Consider the following 22,358-nt stretch of genomic DNA (forward strand, 5'->3'; position numbering starts at 1 on the left):
GACAGGAACTCAGCTAGAAGGTGATCTACAACAACAGTCATAATGGGGCAATCATGACTTCAGAAAATGAAAACGAAACATCGTGGGGTGAGCAAAAAGATAGGTAATATTTGTATGGTGCTTTGTATTTTTCAAAGCATGCCCACATACATTATCTTGTTTGAATACCTCTAAGCACGGAGAAAGGTGGGAACAGGGATCTACTTCCTTACCAAGAAGAAGCTAGCTCCACAGTAACAGAGTAAGGCAGTAATTAGTAACCTCTTGTTCTGTTTGAAAAAAAGAGAATCCTATTGAAAATTGCTCCCATCTCCAGATCTCCAAGTACTTTATAGCACAAAGATCTCTTACCATCTTACAGATCTAGTCTCTACTGTCTTCCCCCCACTCTCCCAAAAAAGGTGCTTGCTCATTTCCAAGACTTGAAGAGAGAGACTGAGATTCCAAGACTCATCCTAGGTTATTCCATAAGTCTAGGCCAGGCATGGGACTCAGATGTCCAGCTTCCCAGACTGGCACTCCATCTGCTAGAGCTTATTGCCATAGGAACAAAGGGAAGATGCCAGTCCTGGATGGGAGGGGTGGTACAATGGGGACCCTGAGAGATCTGTAGGACTATAATGGGCACTTAGTAAATATTTGTTTGGCTGATTGCAAGTCAGTTGGAGGACAGAACTGACGCAGGATATTCTGACAGTTGGTATTGAAGAATGGGGCTGTCTTCCCCCGAAGATCTCTAGAATGCCCAATGGACTGTGCTGGAGGAAGGGATGAGCTAGCTTGCCTCACTATGGTGTTTACATCTGTGAGAGAGGAAAGGTTGTCTGTAAATTACAAATGGGTATAAATACCTATCATGTTCCTGCTAACTCCATACTCCTTTATAGACCTCCCAGCCAGAAGCTCTCTCACCTTTGCACACTGCGTCCTGGTCCTGGCCCCGATCCGAGCATTGCTTGGTAGAAGGGATTCTTGGGGTGAGACCCAGACATCCAACAGCTTCAAAACCGTGACCTCTTCTGCCCAACCCCCTGTCTGTCTGTTTGTCCTTTACTTCCCTGTCCCCACCCCATCGGAAGCACAATTTCCCATTGTCTTTGCCTTTCTCCCTATTGTTGTATAACAGATGCCCTTTCTTTATCTGGTGGGGAATGTCAACGAAATGTCAACAGCTGGGGATGTGGGATGCAGGGCTGGCTGGCACAGGCCACCGGAAAAACTGGCCAGGGATTCAGAGAGGGGGGATAGAGGTCTTCAAGGACAAAGAAGGAATGGGGGTCCAGAGAAGAGACAGTTAAGTGGGACAATATCCCAGTCTCTGAATTTTCTTTTGGGGGGGGGGAAGAGGGGATAATTCGAAGCTAGGTTGCACAGTGGATAGAGTGCTAGGCCTGGGGTCAGGAAGACTCAGCTTCCTGAGTTCAAATCTGGCCTCAGATACTTACAGTGATCCTGGGCAAGTCACTTAACCCTGTTTGCCTCAGTTCCTCATCTGTAAAATGAGTGGGAGAAGGAAATGGCAAACCACTCTAGTATCTTTGCCAAGAAAACCCCAAATTGACTCATAAAGAGTTGGGCACAACTGAAATGACTGAACAACAACAAAATAATGGGCACTGGGCCCACCTCCACAGAGATTGAATGAAGCTACTACTACAACAGAAGAGACCGAAGTTAAACAACACAGATGCATGTCTAGGAGACACTGAACTAGGGAGCTGAGGTTTTGAGAAACTCTCTGAAGGAGTCATTTGTTCATTCATTTCTCTCTACTCCACTTTCTCTAGCTGTAACTGATAATTATATCTTCTGAGGTGAAATTTCTGTAAAGAAGGAATTTCCCTGTGTGATAAATCACTCATTTTTGCCATTGGGAAGCCCATTCTGGCCTAATTTCAGCATCCTACTATTTTGAAAATGATTTTTTATTGATTTTTCATTTTTATAACCACTAACCAGTATTCACCCTTCCTCCCCCAGAGGGCCACTCCATATAATAATATTTTTAAGGAGGATAATCCACAAAACCAATCAATATATCTAAAAAATCTGAAAGCATATGTAATGTTCCCACACCTCAGGACCTCCCACCTCTGCAAAGGCATGGGGTGGAGGCAATGTTGTTCTCACATCTCTTCTTTAAGATCAGGCTTGTTCCTTGTAGTTCTACAACATTCACTTTCAGTTGTGGTTGTTCTTTTGTTTACACTAGTATAGTGACGTATGTTATCTTCTTGGCTCTGCTTACCTCACTGTGCCCTCAGTTCGTGTAAGTGAGCTACCACAAAAGTGCTGCTATAAATAAGTACATCTTGCTCTCATTTGAACCCTTCTCCTTTATTCTGTCCATAGTATAAAGAACAGTGGAGCCCCATACTCTGTAGCACAGGGTTTAAACAGTGTCCCAGATCTTTTAGCTTCACATAATGTTCTGCTGCTTTCTTGCTGGATCTCTCTTCAGCCTTTTCTCTTCATTCTCTGTACCCTTTAGATTCTGGGAAACCTTAAGATTCTCACTAGGACATGACTGGCAGAATCCAGTAGGAGGGGACCCATTCTGTCCTACAAAAATCAAAGAGTCACAGAATTTTAGCATTAGAAAGCATTTCCACAACCATCTAGTCCAATCCAAAAGGAATCCCCACTATATTATATCTGACAAGTGGTCATTCAGTTTTTCTTTGAAGATCTCCTGTGAGAAGAAACCCTACCTCCTAAGGCAGCCCACTCCAATTTTGAAGAGCTCTAATTATTAGGAAAATCTTCCTGATGTTAAATCTAAATTTGCCTTTTATCTATTCCTATTTCTAACTTCTGGGGCCAAACAGAACAAATCTAATCCCTTATTCACATGACAGCATTTCAAATACTTGAAAACAGCTATCAAGTTACTCCCCACTCCCCCACCTCTTCTCTTCTCCAGTCAAGAAGCATTTATTAAATATTTACTATTGGCGAGGCACTGTGCTAAGCACTGGGGAATCAATTATAGGAAAAAAGGCCCTCCAGGGGGCCAAGCCAAATATCCCCAGTCTCTTGAATCAATCCTTACATGACATTGACTCAAGGCCCTTTCACTGTCCTGGTTGCCCTCCTCTGAAAGCTCTCTAGCTAGAGTTCAGAGTTGAACACAATATGCCAGCTATGGTCTGATAAGGGCAGAGTAAGGAGGGACTATCTGCTCCTTATTTCTGGAAGCTATTCTCCTCTTAATGAAGCCTACATTTGCTTTTTAAAAACTCACATTAAAAAAGAAAATTAATTTAAAAAATAAAGCTCACATTAGCTTTGCTGCCTGCCACATCCTACTGCCCAGCTCATATCAAATCTTCAGTCCACTAGAGCTCTCAGTTCTTTTTCAGACAAATTGATGCCTGTGATTCCCTCATCTTGTACTCAAGACATTGACTTCTGAATCCAAGTATAACATTGGTCTCTATTGAATTTCATCTTATTAGAGTCAACCAAATGCTGTCAAGATATTTTTGGATCCTCTCATCCTCTAGTGTTTTGACTATTCAGCTTTGTGTCATATGCAAATCTGATGAGCATGACATCTATGCTTTTATCCAAATCACTGATACAAATGCTAAATGGTTTCTATTTTTCCCTCCACTGATCTTCACCCAAAAGCTCTCCATCATGCTTCCCCCACTCTGGTTCCTAGATTTCCTCACACTAGTGTGCCTTCTTAATATACAATGCTATGCCCCCAGCCATCACCCCAATTCCCCTTTTATCTATTCTGTTTGTTTTGAAGAAGGTATCTATACTCTCCACAGCTACGGTCTAGCCATAGGTTTCATTCCACCCAATTTTGCTTACTTGAATTAAGATATCTTGCTTGTTGTATAAAATTTGAGCATTTGTGGATAGACATTTGAAATTATGGGTTTGACTACAGACTCCTTTTTGGGAGATTTTGTGAACTTATGTAAATCCAAGAAGCTATTCTTCCTTTTCTTCAGCTGCTCTCTATGACATCTGGTTTAAGGAATACACCTAGGCATGCTCTCCTTCCCCCATCCTTTTTATTTTAAAGCTCTTTTTTTAGATATGCAAAATACTGAGCCAATATATCCTCAATACCCTTTGTTAAGTACACTCCATCATTAGCAAGTGGTCTCTGATCCCTACATTGTAAGTCATGGTCCAGAAATCCAAATCCTATTCCTGGATACCATCTTCTTGGCCAACTGTTCATTTCCCCAAATAATTTTCAGTTTTGTATCCTTTTCCTTCAATTTGCAGCAGAGGGGGAAATATAACCTGCCCCCTTATGGTCTTTAGGTTTTGTTTTTGTTTTTCCAGGACTTTGTAATCTTTGGCAATATTTCTTAGGTTCTTTCTGGCAGTATCACTTGTACCTTGTGAATCACCACAAGTGGTTTAGTGTTAGGGTCTTGACCAGCAAGTTGCCCTATCTCAGTACGCAATGATGAGGCGGGAGCCAAGATAGATATAACTCCGATTTATTGGCAGACATTATCCAGTTTTATAGAGTTTTGCACTACATAAGCAGAAGCAGGTGTTCAAGGAGTAAGGGGATGAGAGCATGGGAAGATCGATATCTGGTGGGAAGAATGTGGATTGTTGTAAACTATGTTTCCTACAAGCATATGGGAAAAACTAGGGCTGTGGTAAGGTAGTTTCCATGGGAGTATGGGAACAAAGCGGGGTGCTGTTCTACAGTATCTACGGAGGCATGGGAAGGCTCAGGCATGTAGCCAGCTGATATCAGAGCTGTATGAGCTATGTGAGGCATGGGGCAGGATGCCCTTGTAAAGTATCAAAGAAGTTCCCGTTAATTAAAGCATGTTTGTGTTAGGCACTGGTTCAAGAGCATTAGGTAGTGGCCAGCTGTGTTCTTCCTTCTGGGCTTGTGAGTCCTTGGTGAATGGACTCTGCCTGCATGAGAAAGGATGGCTATCAGAACAGGAGGGGGGGTGCTGTTAGGGGGGCTGCTAGGGACGGAAGTCTTTCCTCCAGGCGCCTACCGTTCCAAATCCTACTAAGCCTGTCTGGTTTTACCCAGGGAACAGGCCAAGCACTAGGGTCCGAGCAGCCCCGGGGTCGGCACTAACTCCCTACAGTTTAGTAGTCATCCGTTTTGACAAACCTTAAGAGATTCTCTTTTATTTCTTGAATATTTGCTCTAGGAAGACAACACACCTCTTTATTGTTATTGGTTTGACAAATAACTGTCTCCACCCTCCTGATCAGAGAGCCACAACCTATCAACTTTTTCCCCCTCTATTTCCTCTGCCATTTACTGGATGAACTCTTACCTGGTATCTTTTGGGTTTCCACTGCTTTACTCCTTGGAGTATAAGCAACTGCTTCTTCCTCAGAACCTACAGATACCCTCTTGAAATCCAGATATAAATGCCATCATCAAAGAGATGTATCCTTCCCTTAGAGCTTGGAGTATGAGTAGGCAAGGTAACAGTATATACAGGAGCAGAAGAGGGACTTAAGATTATTTTTTTATAAATGCATCTATTTTTAATGCCAGAAGAAAAAACATGACTGTGCTCATTATGTCATGTAAGTATTAACTCTGTGGTAAGTCAAGTTGCACGTATTATAATGAAGGCTCAGAGTGATCAGTAATCCAGGGGGTGCACAATTTTCAACCCTTCCCTTTGGCTTGAAAATGCCTTGTCCCAGCTCTGCCTTCCCTTTCCTCTCAATTCCTTTTGTCCCTGGTCCTTTCCCTCCTCCCCCTGGACCAGTGGCTCTCTAGAAAGAGGACAAACAACCTCCTGTCTCCTCAAACAGGACACCCTGAGCCAGATCATCTGCTTGGCCCTAAGCCAATCTAACCCAAATAAACAGGCTTCCTTTAGGAGTGTGAGCATGCCAGAGGCTCTCTACGCCTGGGTCTAATCTCCATTTTAGGCTCTTGGGCAACAATACTATTTTTAACAATTGAATGGCTCTTGGTAAGTGCTTTGAGATCTTCACGGGACAGGAAAAAATAAACAGAATGTAATCGATAAGGGAAAGAAGGACTGTTTCCTGGAATCTTAGAGTTGAAGGAAACTTCATGATGATGATGATGATAGCTAATATTTATATAGTATATATGCTTTACCTATGTTATCTTATTTGATCCTCACAACAACTCTGTGGGGGAGGAACTAATATTATTCCCATTTTACAGATTAGAAAAATTAAGTGACTTGCCCAGGGTCACATAGCTACAGTGTCTGAGGCAGGATTTGTACTCGGGTCTTCCTGACTCCAAGTCCAACACTCTATTCACTGCACCACCAAGTCACCACAGAGACATTTAATAGCCCAACCTATTGCCTGCTACCAGGCTTCTGGAGAATCCTCTTTAAAAAAATCCAAACCAATGCCAGGCCTTGCTTATGCTTGCCAGAGGTAGAGCCCCAAGACATGCCACTCTCTGCCTCTTGGACTCCCAGACTCCATGGAACATACCCCTACCTACTTGTGCTTGCCATGAGGCAGGCTTCCTGAGACTTCAGAGAGTGCAACAAAACCACCTGTCTGGAGGTCACTGAGAGATGACTTTGAACTTTTAATTATCTTCCTTCCTGAGTAGACCTCTCCTCATCCACTGATACCTGCACTCATCCTCCAATATTCACCATACTTCCACACCCTTTTATTTTCAACATCCCATTTTGAACTCCCTGCTATGGAAAGACAAAGTTTCTCCACAACCTCATCTGTCCATTCCCTCATTTTCATTTACTCCAACCTTATCCCACAAATGCCCCATTCTAAATCTACTCACATCATTCCATCGTGCCCTCTGGAATGCCTGCTCCATAATTAACAAACTTTCTTTCATCTTAAACCTCTTCCTCTCTCACACTTTCCATCTTCTGGCACTCAGTAAGATCAGGCTCCCTTGCGATGACATTTCATTCTTGACCACCCTTTATAGCACCAGCTGCACTTTCTCTTATACCACAATTAACTGTTTGTGTTGGGGGAGTCAGAATACTCCTTGCTCCCCATTGCTGCTTATAAACTGTCCTGCCACCTCTTCTCCTTTGAAGTTTATAATATCTCAATAGATCACCCAATCCACAATTTGGTGGCCATTTAGGATTAGGGGGAAATACACAGGTGGGGGATCATGACTGAAAGTGCTAGAAACACCCACCATTCAGGATTAGCTGGGATCCCTAAGAAGTAGTAGCCAGCCATCTTTGGGGGATCATGACCTGCCGGTGCAAGTAGGAGTTGGAGAATTTTCCAGAATAGGTGCTACACATACAAAATTTCTTGAAAGAAGTAACACAGATAAAATTTTGTTCAACAGCCCTTTGACTATTTATATTAAGAAAGACATAAAGCAGGGAAACATACTCACCAAAGTGTTTGCTATTGAGGACATTGTACTTATTACATCAAGCCATGGAACATTACAAAGCCTTCTAAACAATATCCATCAAGAATTCAGGCTAACTCTATATGAAAGACCAAGTGGATGAAGAATGTTCATTGTTTGAATATGGTATGAAGTTGGATGGGCATTTCATAGAGCTGGTCCAGTAGTATGAATCTTGAACAGACACTAAAGATAGACAATGAACTGGCTCAGAACTGAATAAGAAGAGGAGGGAAGGATGGCTTGCCTTTGAAAAACTGTATAGTCTCAAGCATTACCCTGAATCCAAGGCCCTGATGCTATATGGATGCAAAGCAAGTAATACCACTGTCTCTGAAGAATAAAAGTTGGAAATCATCCAAAAGTAATGGAGAGATTTATGATGTGAGTGAGTAGGTTACAGCGTACTGGCGTCATTATTGTTCAGTTGTTTCAGTTGTGTCTGACTCTTCATGACCCCATTTGGGGTTTTCTTGGTAAAGACATTGGAGTGGTTTGCCATGTCCTTCTCCAGCTCATTTTACAGATGAGAAACTGAGGCAAAGAGGGTTAAGTGACTTGCTCAGGGTCACACCACTACTAAGTATCTAAGGCCAGAGTTGAACGCAAGAAGATAAGTCTTCCTGACTTCAAGCCTGGCACTCTATCCACTGGGCCACCTACCTGACCCAGGTTACAGCATATTATCAATAAATAATTACACAGAAGTTGTAAAAACATTATCATCAAAGAAATATGGGAGGGGGCATCTAGGTGGCTGGCCCTGGAGTCAGGAGGTAAGTTCAAATCCAGCCTCAAATATTTACTATGTGACCCTGGGCAAGTCACCTTAGCCTGATTGCCTCCAAAAAAAAAGGAAAGAAAGAAAGAAATATATGACTGGAGGAGGGGGGTTGGCTCAATAGTGAAATCTAAGTATTATCAGTGGGCAGTCAGCATGTGCTCCATTGGTATCAATTCAACAGTGACTTTGGGCCCACTGTTTATCTGTGCTCAGTTTCTCCATCGATCTGTCCTACACAATGAGTTCATAACAAGATAAAAGAAAAAGCATCAAATTGTATAAATGTTAAATATTATTATTATTATTACAGAAGTATGAGAGTCCTGAAGGGAGACTTAGTTGGCTCAGCTTAGCAGAAAATTGACCTTGCAGCAGAGATACCATGTCCTGAAGTCAAGGGAGTGACCCAACCCAGCAGTGAGCCAGCCCAGCTAAGCAAGAGAATAACTTGTCCTTCAGCTCTGCCACACCCAGGAGTGAATTTGGGGGGACTCTGAGAAGTCAGAAAAGGCCTCAGAGAACCAGGAAGTACTGAGTGGGCTCAGGGAGGACGTTTTGTAGCAATCACTTTCAAGTTTGTCTCCTCCTCCAGGGACCAAATGGGCACATATGGCGGAGAGTATGCCCTGTTTAGAGGCTATGGGCGGGAAGGGATGTTTTTGTATCCTGGTCCTTGCTATGTCTTTTCAGCAAATATTCCTATGTAAAAGCTAATTGATAGCAATTGGAGAGATGTTAACTCAATGAATGTTATTATGAGAGTATATCAGATTGGGGCTCATGAATGATAATATTAGACATCCTCAATCTCTGAGGCTTACCCCCTAGAACCCTGGGTGGTATCTATGGTTTAGAGACTCCATTCTGGAATAGTTCGTGTGGGTTAGGAAAGTGAGCCCAGAACATATAGCATCAACACACCAATAAGTGAATACAATCCAAATTGAAGGCGACAGTGACACCATAGCCTTAAGAGTCATAGGGTCCCTCTTTCCTTCCTTCCCCCCTACCCTCTTCTAGCTCTTTGAAGGAAAAAATGGGAAGGAAGTAGTAAGCTTGGCAATGGCTAAGGGGGAGGGGTTCCCTAAGGAACAGAGGGCTTCTCACTGACCCCAGACATCTCATCCCAAAACACCTACTGTTCTACCTCTTAGCTCTTAGGTTTGGCCTCTAGTTTGTATCTAAATAGCTACCACTTCCTTAGTTCTCAATGGTCAGTAAAAAGTCTGGGTTGGGGTTGAGGACGGGGCTACTTTTCCCTTCTTTCAGCAATACTGGCACTTATCTTAATCAACAGGAGTCCTGCATGCATACCAGATTCCTTTCAGTCACCCTTCCCATTCTCTGCAGATATTCCTCATTCTCCCAGGCCACCGAGATCTATAAAAATTTGAGGCAAGACATTGTGCCCATATTCCTCTCTAATCTTCTGAGACCCCTTATTGTCTCCTAAGAGGTGTAATATAGCTTCAGAAATTGTGCCTTCCCTTGCAAAATTACTTGATGTATATTTGATATCTACAAATACATGTCACAAGAATTAAGATAAACAGCGATGCTTAAAATAACAATTATCCTGGAAGGGTTGGAAAGGAGGGTAGAGACAAAGTGGTTAAGAACTATCTCCTGTCTAACCCCTGACCCTCAGCTGTAGGGATTAATTCCAAGTACTGTCAGTAACCTGGAATGAACGATGACTGTGGATGTCCTGGGCTGGTGGAGAGGGACTGCAGAGGATGGGGAGATTTGGCTGTCACCATGGCTAGAGGGGAGTAAAGTTCTAGAAGGGATTCCTTCTGAAGACTAGTAACCAAAATTCTTGTCAAATCAGACAAGAACTAGGGTCAGAACTAGGGAAGGTACATACTGTCTTCATCCCAATCTGCAGAATTGTCCAGCAGTCTTTATCCTGAAGAGATAGAGGGGCAAGAGCAGGATGAGGCCTCTGTGCTTTAATTTGGGCCACCTCCAACAAAGAAGAGAAATGGGTCAGAAGCCCTGGCTCTTTCCTTGCAGTGATCCACATAGAGCTCAGATTCACAACAGTGAGCCTATCTAGCTTTTCAGAGGCTTTGTGCCACGCACAGGAGGCATCTTGGAACTGGCTATCTGGAAGGAAAAGATCAAACTTGAAACTACCGAGAGACTAGGATCCTAGTGCTGAAAGGGTCCTGCCTTTAGGCGATGTAGCAAAAAGATCAGCCTGGCAAACTCCGAATTCAGCTTTCTTTGAGCTACTCACTTCATTCCTATGCCTACCACTTACAGAGAAATTGATTCACATTCACCTTCAACTCATAACAGTCTGAATCTCTTTGGCTACTAAAAAAGATAAACTTCTAGGATTAAGTCAGAAGGTCTGGCTACTAGTCATGACTCTACCGCTAATTAACTCTGCAGACAAGTTCCTTAACCTGCCCGAGCCCAGATTTCATAGGACTGCTGAAACTTTGGAGATACTCTAGTCTAATTCCCCTCATTTCACAAATGCAGAAATTGAAGCCCAAAGGCCACACAGGGAGTAAGCCGCAGAGCTAGGGTTTTAAAAGATTCTCTGACTCCCCAACTCATGCTCTATCTACTACTCCTGGCTGCCTCTCCTGTCAAATGGGGATAGTAATATCTGTCCTGTCCTCCTGGGGGAGGGAGGATAAAGTGAAATGAGGGATGACAAAGTATTATATAAATGCAAGGAATTATTTATTTTACCAGCTCATATGAATCTAGTCTTGGCTCGTACGCCAGTGAAATCATAGCATCTGAGTCAGAAGTATTGATCTGAGGTAGCTGGTGGCCTAGTGGATGGAGCACTGGGCCTGGAGTCAGGAAGTTGCTCTCTCTTTTTTCAGTCACATCTGACTGTTGGTGAGCCCATTTGGGGTTTTCTTGGCAAAGATACTGGAATGGCTTACCTTTTCCTTCATTTTTTGAAACTAAGGCAAACAGGGTGAAGTGACTTGCCCAGGGTCACACAGCTAATAAGTGTCTGAGGGCACATTTGAACGCAGGAAGATGTCTTCCTGACTCCAGGCCCAGAGCTCTATCTGCTGTGCCACCTAGTTGATCCAGAGTCAGGAAGACCTGAGTTCAACAATTAATCACTAGTATTTACATAGCACCTACTATGTGCTGGCAACTATGCTAAGGGCTTTATAAACATTATCTTATTAGATCCTTACAACAACCCTGGGAGATAGGTGCTATTGTGATCCCCATTTTACAGTTGAGGAAACTGAGGCAAACAGAAGCTAAATGATTTGCCTGAGGTCATACAGCCAGTGTCTGAGATGAGATTTGAACTCAGGTCTTCCTGACTCCAGGCCCACTGCTCTATCTACTCCTCAACTGTAAAATGGGGTTAATTATAGTATCTAACAGGGCAGGTAGGTGGCACAGTGAGTAGAGCACCTGCCCGAGAGTCAGGAGGACCTGAGTTCAAATCTGACCTCAGACACTTGGCACACTTACTAGCTGTGTGACCTTGGGCAAGTCACTTAACCCCAATTGCCCTGCCTTCCCCCTCCAAAAAAAAAAGAAAAAAATAATAGCCCCTAACTCACAAGATTTTTGTGAGGATTAAATGAGATAACATTTGTAAAAAGTGAACAGTGCCTGGCACATAGTAGGTACTATGTAAATACTTATTCCTTTCCTCCCTTCCCATCTCCAGTCCCTTCAACCATTCTTCATGATACATATTTTTCATTGGCTCAGTATATCATGATAACTTACAGGTGGAACAAAAATGTCCTAGTGACGATTGTCTAAAACTATTTTTATAGCTACTAAGATTACATTTTACTTAATAGTAATGATCATTAATAGTAACTTATACTAAATTACATTTTCTTAGCAATAATGATCACAAAATCAATCATTCTATTCTCTTTATAATGGGAAACTGGCCAACAAGAACTTGGTCCTAAAAGCATGTGAAAAATGTCCCTGCCTTGTTTCAATCCAACTCACGGAACTCAGGAGCAGGAGGAGTTCTTCTTCAGCCCCTGGTGATGGAGGGGTGAGAGTTGTGTGGTGAGTTTTGAATCTCATAGTCAGAAAAACTGATGACAGAGCTAGAATTAAGTTTCTTTCTACCCCACGTTTCTGAGTGAGGAAGAATAGCTGTGGGCCTCTGGGGGAGAGAGAAGTAATAGCTATGGCTGCCTTACCTCCCCACCCAGTGGCTACGTGTCCTCAAACACATGTTACTCGCCTCTGTTGTGTTTATTTTTTCCTGTTCTTACGTGAATGAGCATTGGGAAAAGGAATGGACTGTATTATGACCTTGTGAGCTTCCAAAGGTCTAAATGACCATCAGAGGTTCCCTCAGCAATCAGTCAGTAGCAGAGACCACATGAGCTGCTAGTGGCAGTAGCTGTGTCCAGTGAGGAGCCCATCCTAAGAGGCATCCAGTGAGGAGCCCACCCTGCTTGCCAGTGAGGAGGCCACCCTGCTTGACACAGCCCAGCAGTGGATTGACATGTGAGCCAAAGACCCTGCCTCCTACAAAGAGTCAGGCCAGTTGGGCAAAGGAGCAATTGCATCTATCAGTAACAGCACACCCAGAAGTGAACGTGGTAGGGACCCCAAAAAGGCTCCCCAGGGCTGGGAGTCTCAAGATCCCTTTTAGCCCCACATGTTCCCTAAAATGTGGGCCTCAGAATCTTGAGCTTCAAGTTAGAGCCCAAGTGTGCATAGAGGGAAGAGTGTACCTCTAGTTTGAGGGATGTTTTTATAGCTCTTGTTCTTTCTATAACTTCTTAGTAAATATCCCTTTGTAAAAGCTGCTTGACATAAATTGGTTAATTGATATTAGGGGAGCAAACCAGATAGAGTCTTATGAGCAACAGTATTAGAAGCTTGGTTACTCCTAGGACCCTCAAGGGGGCAGTAGTCGACTGTCTGCCAGGGGACCTAGCCTGCCATTGCAGGTAGGAATTGGGGAAATGAATCCAGAGGGGTGCTACAAATTTATGAATATTTTAACCATTGTAATACCTGGAGCTTTTACCTCCCAAGACCAACCTGAAACTCCCTGCAATTCAATGATCCCTATTTGATCTCTTACTCTTCCAGGCCTCAAAGCTTTTCTTGATTTTCAGACTGGTTCCTCTGTTAATGTTAATGTTAATGTTCAGTTGCTCTGCCAGGCTATAATCAGACAAACTTTGTTTATTTTGTTGTTTTTTTTAGTTTATTTTAGTTTATTGACTCTCTAATCCCAGGTCTCACATTCTCACTGACTTCATGGGAGGAAAGGAGGAAGAGAAGGGAACTAGAAAAAAAAAAAAAGAAAGAAAAAAGCCAAAAAGGGAGTAGCTAGATGCTGCTAGAGTAGTAGACAGAGCACCAGCTCTGGAGTCAGGAGGACCTGAGTTCAAATCTAGCCTCAGACACTTAGTATGTGTGTGACCCTGGGCAAGTCACTTAACCCAGAGAGAAAGGGTGGAGGTGGGGGAGAAGGAGGGAATTTTTAGCCATTGTGAAACTCCAAATCCAAGGAATGATAGAGGTGTTACTCTCATCTCTCACAGAGGAGAAACAAATAATGCTAGGGAAGGAAATACTAGATAGTTCTACCTTTCTTAACTTCCTAATGACTAGGATGACAATGTGTACTCTGAGCCAGGATCCCTTGAACTGGAGAAATACTAGCGGGAAATCCCAAATATTTTGCAAATTCCTTGGGGGTAAAGAGACCATCTTGGTGTCCCTAGAACCAATCAAAGATGCCTTGCACATAGTAGGTACTCAACACATTTTGTTGGTAATGATAACAGTGATAGTGGAAACCACTGTATAGGGGGAAGCTTGAAGATATAAAAGCCTTCATCCCAATTCTATATTAAGTTAGATAATATTTGTGAAAAGTGTTTAGCACAATACCTGGCGCAGAGTAGGTGCTATATAAATGCCAAATTTCTGTAGATGGATGTTGATGGAAATCTTAAAGGTGTATAAGAACTTTCTGTTCACGAACAGGAAACCTGTCGCCTCAGAGCAATGTTCACGTAACAAACAGCAATCTCTTCAAGACCCAATTTTTTCATCTGCAAAATAGGATATATAATTGCCCTTTATAAATTTGAGTTATTATGCATCTCAACTAAAATACTCCTCCAGGGCCTCACTGTGGTATGGAGTGAGCCTTGGGTTCTTCGAGACTATGCCAGTGGCATATAATCTACTCGAGAATTGGTTGGTTGGTCGTTGTCCTTTGTTCTCCCAGAGGACCAAAATGACATCACTATGCTAGAGTCAAGTTATAGCGTGTCAGACTGTGGCTGATCAGACCAATATGAGCTCAGAAATGTTCTACCACAAGTCGGCACAAATGGTCCTTGTGAACATTGGAAGTGAATTTTCCAAATGGGCGCATCCGGCGCTTCCTTTGAGGTACTTCAATTCTGCTTTGCTCATAGAGCATAGCACCTTCTCTGACGAGGGCACGCCATGCACAGGAGGTCCATTGCCAGCGTCTCCCATGTCACACAATCTGTTCCAAAGTTCGACCCACCCGGAGTAGGTGCGTGCTGGACTTGGGAGTCAGTAACACTTGGATTCGAGGCTTTCCTCTAACGATTACTCGAGGTGTGACTTGTCACACATAAGTCACTTAATCTCTCAATGCCTTGGTTTCTTCATCTGCAAAATGGTACTACCACCCATCTTTGTAGGCTTGTGAGGCTCAAAGGAGATCATAGATATAAAATACTTTGCAAACTTCAAAGTGTTAAATAAATATGAGTTGTTACGGTCACTAAGCTACAAAGGCCTTGACTACAGCTTGTTCACTTACTATATGTTGCTGGAGATGCTTGTGGTTGTTGAATGGTTTCAGTCACGGCTGACACTTTGTGACCCTATCTGGGGTTTTTTTGGCAAAGATACTGGAGTGGCTGGCCATTTCCTTCTCCAGCTCATTTTACAGAGTAGGAAACTGAGGCAAAACAGCATTAAGTGGCTTGCCCAGGGCCATACAGCTAAGGATGAGTTGAAGCAGAATTCGAACTCAGGCCTTTCTGACACCGCTATGCCTTATAGCGGCCACTTGTAAAATGGTGAAAATGATGCTGATAATAGTGGATGACTTAGGCCTGCGGAAAGTACTTCATATTATGGAGTGAGCTCCATATTGTTCTTATTACTCTAAAGAGGCTGCGGGGAGGGCGGCAAGAGCTTGGAGGACCCCTCGCCCTTCATAAGTCGCACCGCACACACTAAACCAGCTTCGAAACTGAGCCTGAAAGAGTTCGCGTTTCCATAGCAACCTGAGCGCCAGCCCGCTTCCGGGAGAGATTTGGAACTTCCTCCCCTCGGAGGACCGGAACTCTATGGTCTCCCCGGGTTCCATTCTATGGTCTTGGCGGTGTAGAAGGGCCCGAAGGCGGCACTTCCGGAAACATGGCGGCGTGCAGGTGGTGGATTCCGCGTGTTTCTGCTAAGAGGATCCTGACGGGACTGTGAGCGGCTCCCTTCAGTAGAGAGAAGCTGGCTGCACACCGGGAGGGAGGAAGAGGTGCCAAGAGGCGCAGATAAATGTAGGGGCTGGAGACTGTTCTTCCGGATCTGCAGCCAGAGGGATGGGAATTAGATCGCCGAAAGCCTGGGCGACGCCGGCGGGGGGGAGGGAAGCCGGATGGAGCGGGCTCTAAGGGACAACTGCGTGTGTCAGTGAGCAGGCGTTCGTGCCTGGCACGGTGCTGATCGCCCGGGAGACAGAGAAAGGCAGACGCCGACTCTACTCCCAAGGAATCCATCAATAAACGCTTATTAAGCGCTTACCCCGTGCCAGGCATCGTGCTAAGTGCTGGGATATAAAGAAAAGCAAATGTCTGCACTTTCGAGGGAATAATCAGTCAATAAATATTAAGTACTTATTATATGCCAGGCGCTGCACTACGCGCTGGGGATACAAAGAAGGGCGAAAACATTTGTACTTTCAAGGAATCAATACTTATCAAGTGCCTACTAAGTGCCAGGCACCGTGCCCAGGGCTGGGGATACAAAAAAATGCCTGAGACAGCCTTTGCCCTCAAGGAGCTCTGATGAGGCTGATCATTTGTAAATATCTCGGCACTTAGAAAATCTATATTCGGGAGGTAGTCGGAAAAGGGGAGAAGGCATTCGCTAAGGAGACCAGGAAAGGCTTCTTGCGGAAGGCTGGATTTGAGCTGACTTGAAGGAAGCCAGAGAAACGAAGAGGCAGAAGAAGGGACAGGGTAGAACACCCCAGGTATTGGGGACGGCGAGGGCAAAGATACAGACTAGAGATGGAGTGTCCTCTTTGAAGTAGAGGCAGTTCCTCTCCAGAGAAGAGAGACCCAGTGGGGTGCAGCTCCGGGGCTGTCGTGTCACATCAGGTGTGACTAAGGCAATGTTTTCTTGTTAAAGCACCTCAGAACTGGTAGGTCCAGGTGAAGGGCGTTTGACACTGGTCCCTTTTGGAGGCTTTATGCTTAGTCCAGCAATGCCCCTGTTATTTAAAACATTTCTCAAATTATTTTAATGAACTGGAACCTAATCTGCTACTGTGCCTAAATCAGTCCAGAAACCAGGCCAGTGTTCTGCTCACAGTAGAACCAGACTGGGAGTGGTAGGTTTTCACCCTTTTTTTTTCTTTCAGAGGGACGGTAGTAACCACTTGTGAACTAGCGAGACATTGAGGATAGAGACCAACCCTTTTCTCAACATGAGCATCACCTCAGTGCCAAAGAGTCGAGGGATGAAGTTTGCTGAGGAGCAGCTGCAGAAGCATGGATGGATTCAAGGTAATACCTACTGACCCTACTCCATTTCTCCCTAGGAAGAGCCCCAGACCCCCAGTCCTGCTTTCTAGTTCTCCAGAGCTATGAAAGAAAGTTCCAACTGCACACCCACCTTAGTTCCTAGGTAGAATTGGAAGAGGAAGAACTATTCTGAATGGGAAATGAAGGTAGGGTAAGAGACTGAGGAGATGGGAAAGGGACATCTGAAAGGAAACATAAGAGCTAGCATTTATACAATGCGTTTAAGCTTTGCAGAGTGCTTAACATGACATCACATTCAATCCTCACAACAACCCTGTGAGATAGGTGCCTATAATATTATGCCCATTTTACAGCCGAGGAAACTGAGAGAGGTTAAGTGATTTGTCCAGGATCACATATCTGAGTGTCAGAGACAGGATTCGAACTCAGCTTTTGGGTTCTAGACATCAGTGCAGGAAATTTGGCTAGAGTGGATTCAGGAGCTTCTGAAGTTTTCCGGCGGAGACTGTGGAACTGAACTGGGGAAGAGGGAAGGACGGGGTTCATTAGTGTCTGAAGGTAGTGTTGGGTCATGGGCCAGGATTTTGTTGTAAAGGTTCAGTGCAGACAGATAAGCTGCATGAGCCTGGTCTCTACTCCCTCCAGGCAAGGGCCTGGGCAAGAAGGAAGATGGTATAGCCCAGGCCATCAAGGTGAAGCTGAAGCAGGACAATGCTGGGGTAAGGAACTCCATACAGGTCTGGGACCTGGGGACCCATCAGAATGAAGGCTGGCATTTGCAGGATTGGGTCTCTTTCCCTTTGAGCAGGTAGGACATGACCCTTCCAAGGAGTTCACTGACCACTGGTGGAGCCAACTCTTCAACAAGACAGCTGCCAGCTTGGTGGTGGAGACTGGGAAGGTACTGGAGGGGAGGGATGACCATAGAACACACAAGTGCGTGGTCTCTGTGGGAGTGTGAGAACCCAGCATGGGGCAGCAGACTCAGTTCAACCCCCACTTCCCCAACAGGATGGAGTAAAAATGAAGACCCAGGCCAAGGACACCAGCAAGCAGAAACGATCTGGGGGCTCAAAGTCTAGCCTACTGTATGGACACTTCATAAAGGTACTAGAGGCTAGGGATGAAGGAGACCCTCCACCCCCTGCTAGTCCAAGTGGGGCTTCTTACTCTCTATTGCCTTTACTATTAGGAAACACTAGGCACACTTGCATTTGCAAGAGGAAGAACTAGACAGTGTATTCTAAAAGATAAGTCATCATTAGCTGTCTTACAGCCCTCTATAAATTAGGCAGTGGGACAGAACTAAGGCTATATCTGAACCATGAGCCTGGACAGTAAGAGATGGGGTGCGCTATAAGGTCATATAATGAACACACAGCCATAAATGGAATCAGACCTGGGTTTGTGGGTTCTTAAGCAAATCCATTCCCACTCTAAGGTATTTGCTGTTTCTCAGTTTCTTCATCTGCAAAATAAGGAGGTTGAGCTGGCTACCCAAGGTCGCTTTGGGCTGGCATTCCAGGGTTCTTTGCCAACTTTCCCATTCTCCAGATGAATCCTTCTGTTTTTTAGCAAGTATCCAGAATTATGGGAATTCTAGTGAGGAAGAAAGGGGCAGGCATTATAAGGAAAGACCATGGAAAGGATGCAGAAAATGCACTTTTAGTAAGAACTCATATTTATGTGGTACTTTGTAATTTACAAAGGGTTTTCTTTACAATTAGCCTGGAAGCTTGGTAGTTAAAGTATTATTCTCATCTTACAGATGAGGAAAAGGCTTTGAGAAATCAGTTAATAATAATAATAAATAATAGCAGTTAACGTTTACATACTGCTTACTGTGTGCCAGGGACTTTGCTAAGACATTTACAATTACTGTCTCATTTGATTCTCACAACAATCCTGTGAGGTAAATGCTGTTATTATCCCCATTTTAAAGTTGGGGAAACCGAGGCAGACAGTCATTAAGTGACTTGCCCAGGGTCACACAACTAGTACACATCTGAGGCCACATTCAAACTTGGTCTTCCTGACTCCAGGCCTGGCGCTGTCTCTACTTTGCCACCTAGCTGCCCAAGTTAAGTGACTTAATCATGATCATTCCATTTTTGGTGTTTGAAGGAAGATTCAGACTTGGGTTTCCTAACTCCAAGTCCATTTGTCTATCCATGGATGCCATACAGCCCCTCAGGGAACTCAGCAGTCTGTTAAGTTCTCTCCCTTTTAGCTGAGGTTCCCCATGGGCAGTGTAACCAAAATGATAATAGAAGTGTTGTCATCTTGACTTTGGGGAGTAGTAATTAAAGCACTTTCCCATCTGTTTTCTTCCCACATTCTGATCATAGAATCGGAGATCTAAATCTGGGAGGTCTTCTGGCCAAAAGCCCTCATTGTACAGATGAGGCAAGTAGCCCAAGGTCCCAGGAGTGAGGGGTGTAAACATCTAGATCATCCGGTGTTCTTTCCACTGTCTCTGTGGGAGATGGGGGGGAGGCCAGGCTGGTTACTGCAGCATTGTAGATGCAGCACCTGTGTGAGTTAGCAGCCTGAAATGTGGAACTACATGTGAAATGGACGTGTGGTGATTGGCTAGCTAGGACTGAGGATTGTGACATTGGAGCAGATTGAATGGAGAGGGACGAGAATGGTGATAAAAGGATTGGTCTTGTCTCTCCTCTGCTCAAAACCCTTAATGGCTTCTTCCTTACCTAGTAGAGGTCTTTCCTCCTTAGCCCAGCATTCAAAGGTCCCTCTGATCTAGTATTACCGGACACTTCCACACTTAACTCACAACTCCTCCCCTCCAAGTATCCTGTGCTTTAGCTAAACTGAGCTATTTCCTAACTCCTCTACAAGACCATCTTTTGGCTATGTTATTTAAACCTAAAATGTCCTCCTTCATCTTTAAAACTGTTGAAATCCTACCTGTCCTTTAGAGCCTAGCTTAATGCCCTCCTAGAAACTAGCCCCAATTCCTCCATTAGTAATGAGCTTCACCCCCACCCTCAGGGGAACTTGATACCTCAAAGGCTTTTTTGGTGGCTTGGGCCTGTGCCTGTGCCTGTGATTGAGTTAAGTGGTAAGGAAATTGAGAAGCTAGGTGGCAAAGTGGATAGAGCACTACCCCTGGAATCAGGAGGACCTGAGTTCAAATTCGGCTTCAGACACTAGCTGTATGACCCTGGGAAAGTCACTTAACCCCATTTGCCTCAGTTTCTTCATTTGTAAAATGATCCAGAGAAGGAAATGGCAAACCACTCCAGTATCTCTGCCAAGAAAACCCCAAATGGAGTCACAAAGAATTGGGTGTGACGAATCGACTAAACAAAATATCAGTATTACTATTATTTGGGGCATCTAGGTGGCAAAGTGGATAGAGTGCTAGGCCTGGAGTGAGAAAGACTCATCTTCCTCAGTTCAAATCTGGCCTCAGATGCTTATTAGCAGTGTGACCCTGGGCAAGTAACAACCTCGTTCGCCCGTTTTCTCGTCTGTAAAATGAGCTGGGGAAGGAAATGGCAAACCACTCCAGTATCTGTGCCAACAAAATTCCAAATGGGGTCATGAAGTCAGGCATGACTGAACAACAAAGGCAATTCCTTCTAACAATACAGACCGGTGACTGATCTGCAGCTTACCGTCTTAGATTTGCCTGTACTATTTTATATTCTAGTTATTTGTATATGAGTGATATCTCCTTACCAGAACATGAGGCCTGTGGGAACAGGGACCATGCTTTGTCTAAACTTTGCATTTCCTTTAGTGCTTTGCACATAGTAGGTGCTTCATAAATACTTGCTGACCTTGTAAATGTTCACTCTCCTGCCAGACTGCCACTCTCACTTCAGGAGGGGAGAAAGCAGAGAAGCAGAGTGAACACAGCAGCGAGGATGAGGCACCTCCACCAGCAAAGATGTGAGAATTCCCTTAGAATTGGAGGGTGCTATGAAGGCCTTGCTCCAGTATTCCATGTGCTACATGAGTGTGGGCAAATTTTCTTTAAGAGGGTTGGACTCTGCACCTGGGATAGCGTGGAGGGGAGACAAGTTTCTTCCCTAGGCTGTGCCTCCCTAACACACTCTTCCCTCCCTTGAAACCCAGCCTGACAGATGAGGAGTTGATTCGAGCCTGCGAGGGACGTACCGCACACAAGTAAGGCAATCTGCAAGCTTCCCTGAAAGCTCTGCTCTCCCTTTTCCTACCCTTCTCTAGCCTCCCCATCTCTGGGCTCACTCTCCAAGGTGGAGCTTCCATCATTGTCTCTAGCGCCTTTTACCTCAATGCCTTACTGCTGCCCAGAGATGGAGAGCAAGACCATAGAGGGAGGGAATACTTTCTCTGGTTTTCTTGCTGTTCCTCTGATTGGATACCTGTCTGCCTCAGGGGTGCCCGCCATGGGCTTACCATGAAGGCCAAGCTGGCAAGGCTGGAAGAGCAGGAGCGGGCCTTCCTGGCACAGTATAAAGGCCAGACCGCAGATGTACCTGACTCCCCCGCTGAGGAAATACCCCAGAAGACAAAGAAGAAGAAAAAGAAAAGTCAGGAAGAGGCATCAGTAACAGATAGGAATGAGCACATGCAGATCATAGAACAGCCTGATGAGAACAACAGGAGGAAGAAGAAGAAGAAAAGTCAGGAAGAGGCATCAGTAACAGATAGGAATGAGCACATGCAGATCATAGAACAGCCTGATGAGAACAACAGGAGGAAGAAGAAGAAGAAAAGTCAGGAAGAGGCATCAGTAACAGATAGGAATGAGCATGTGCAGATCATAGAACAGCCCTATGAGAACAATAGGAGGAAGAGGAAGAAGAAAAGCCAGGAAGAAGCATCAGTAACAGACAGCAGTGAGCACATGCAGATCATAGAACAGCCTGATGAGAACAACAGGAGGAAGAAGAAGAAGAAAAGTCAGGAAGAGGCATCAGTAACAGATAGGAATGAGCATGTGCAGATCATAGAACAGCCTGATGAGAACAACAGGAGGAAGAGGAAAAAGAAAAGCCAGGAAGAGGCATCAGTAACAGATAGCGGTGAGCATGTGGAGATCATAGAACAGCCCTATGAGAACAATAGGAAGAAGAAGAGGAGGAGACAATGGGAAAAGGAAACAGAAGATGAGGTAGGCGTTCAAGTAGAGAGGGAAGAGGAAGAAAGCAGGACCCAGAAAACCAAAAAGAAGAGAAGAAAAAAGGAACTACCAGAGGCCTAGCAAGGACTGTTGCAGTAACCACCTGCATTCGTTTGTCGGAGGCCAGGACTCTAGAGGCTGGGGCCTCTGGGTCCTTTGCCCATTGCAGGGGGTGGGGGGCAGAGGGGAAAACAGAGTATTCACCTATAGGTGCCAATGCCCCAGGAGATCGAGGTGGTGTGGCCCCCTCTCATCCTCCAGTTCTTCCACACAGGGGGATCAATAAACACTCCCCAGGGCCCTGCCCTTCAGTTCTGC

The 22,358-nt window shown here is 44.6% G+C and overlaps 1 protein-coding gene across 3 annotated transcripts; it reads left to right on the top strand.

Annotated features, from left to right (window-relative positions):
- The first annotated feature begins 15,556 nt into the window (after window positions 1-15,556).
- Window positions 15,557-22,322, top strand: GPATCH4 (G-patch domain containing 4). Of its 3 annotated transcripts, XM_036756966.1 has the most exons (9): window positions 15,557-15,697; window positions 16,783-16,927; window positions 17,552-17,625; window positions 17,715-17,807; window positions 17,918-18,013; window positions 20,739-20,824; window positions 21,011-21,061; window positions 21,293-21,471; window positions 21,565-22,322. In XM_036756966.1, the coding sequence occupies exons 2-9, from the start codon at window positions 16,849-16,851 to the stop codon at window positions 22,119-22,121; spliced, it is 1,215 nt and encodes a 404-aa protein (XP_036612861.1). In that variant the 5' UTR covers window positions 15,557-15,697; window positions 16,783-16,848; the 3' UTR covers window positions 22,122-22,322. The 3 variants fall into 3 exon arrangements, with proteins under 3 accessions (XP_036612861.1, XP_036612858.1, XP_036612862.1); XM_036756963.1 differs by having other exon boundaries at window positions 21,293-22,322; XM_036756967.1 differs by lacking the exons at window positions 15,557-15,697; window positions 17,552-17,625 and having other exon boundaries at window positions 16,819-16,927; window positions 21,293-22,322.
- Window positions 22,323-22,358: the final 36 nt, after the last annotated feature.

This window comes from Trichosurus vulpecula, chromosome 4 (genome assembly GCF_011100635.1).
Source record: "Trichosurus vulpecula isolate mTriVul1 chromosome 4, mTriVul1.pri, whole genome shotgun sequence".
Lineage (NCBI taxonomy): Eukaryota > Metazoa > Chordata > Mammalia > Diprotodontia > Phalangeridae > Trichosurus > Trichosurus vulpecula.

Bases quoted from the DNA above. Each gene is read 5' to 3' on its own strand.
- GPATCH4 (XM_036756963.1), top strand. From the start codon at position 16,849: ATGAGCATCACCTCAGTGCCAAAGAGTCGAGGGATGAAGTTTGCTGAG. The intron at 16,928-17,551 runs GTAATACCTACT...TACTCCCTCCAG, and splicing joins GAAGCATGGATGGATTCAAG to GCAAGGGCCTGGGCAAGAAG. The intron at 17,626-17,714 runs GTAAGGAACTCC...CCCTTTGAGCAG, and splicing joins TGAAGCAGGACAATGCTGGG to GTAGGACATGACCCTTCCAA.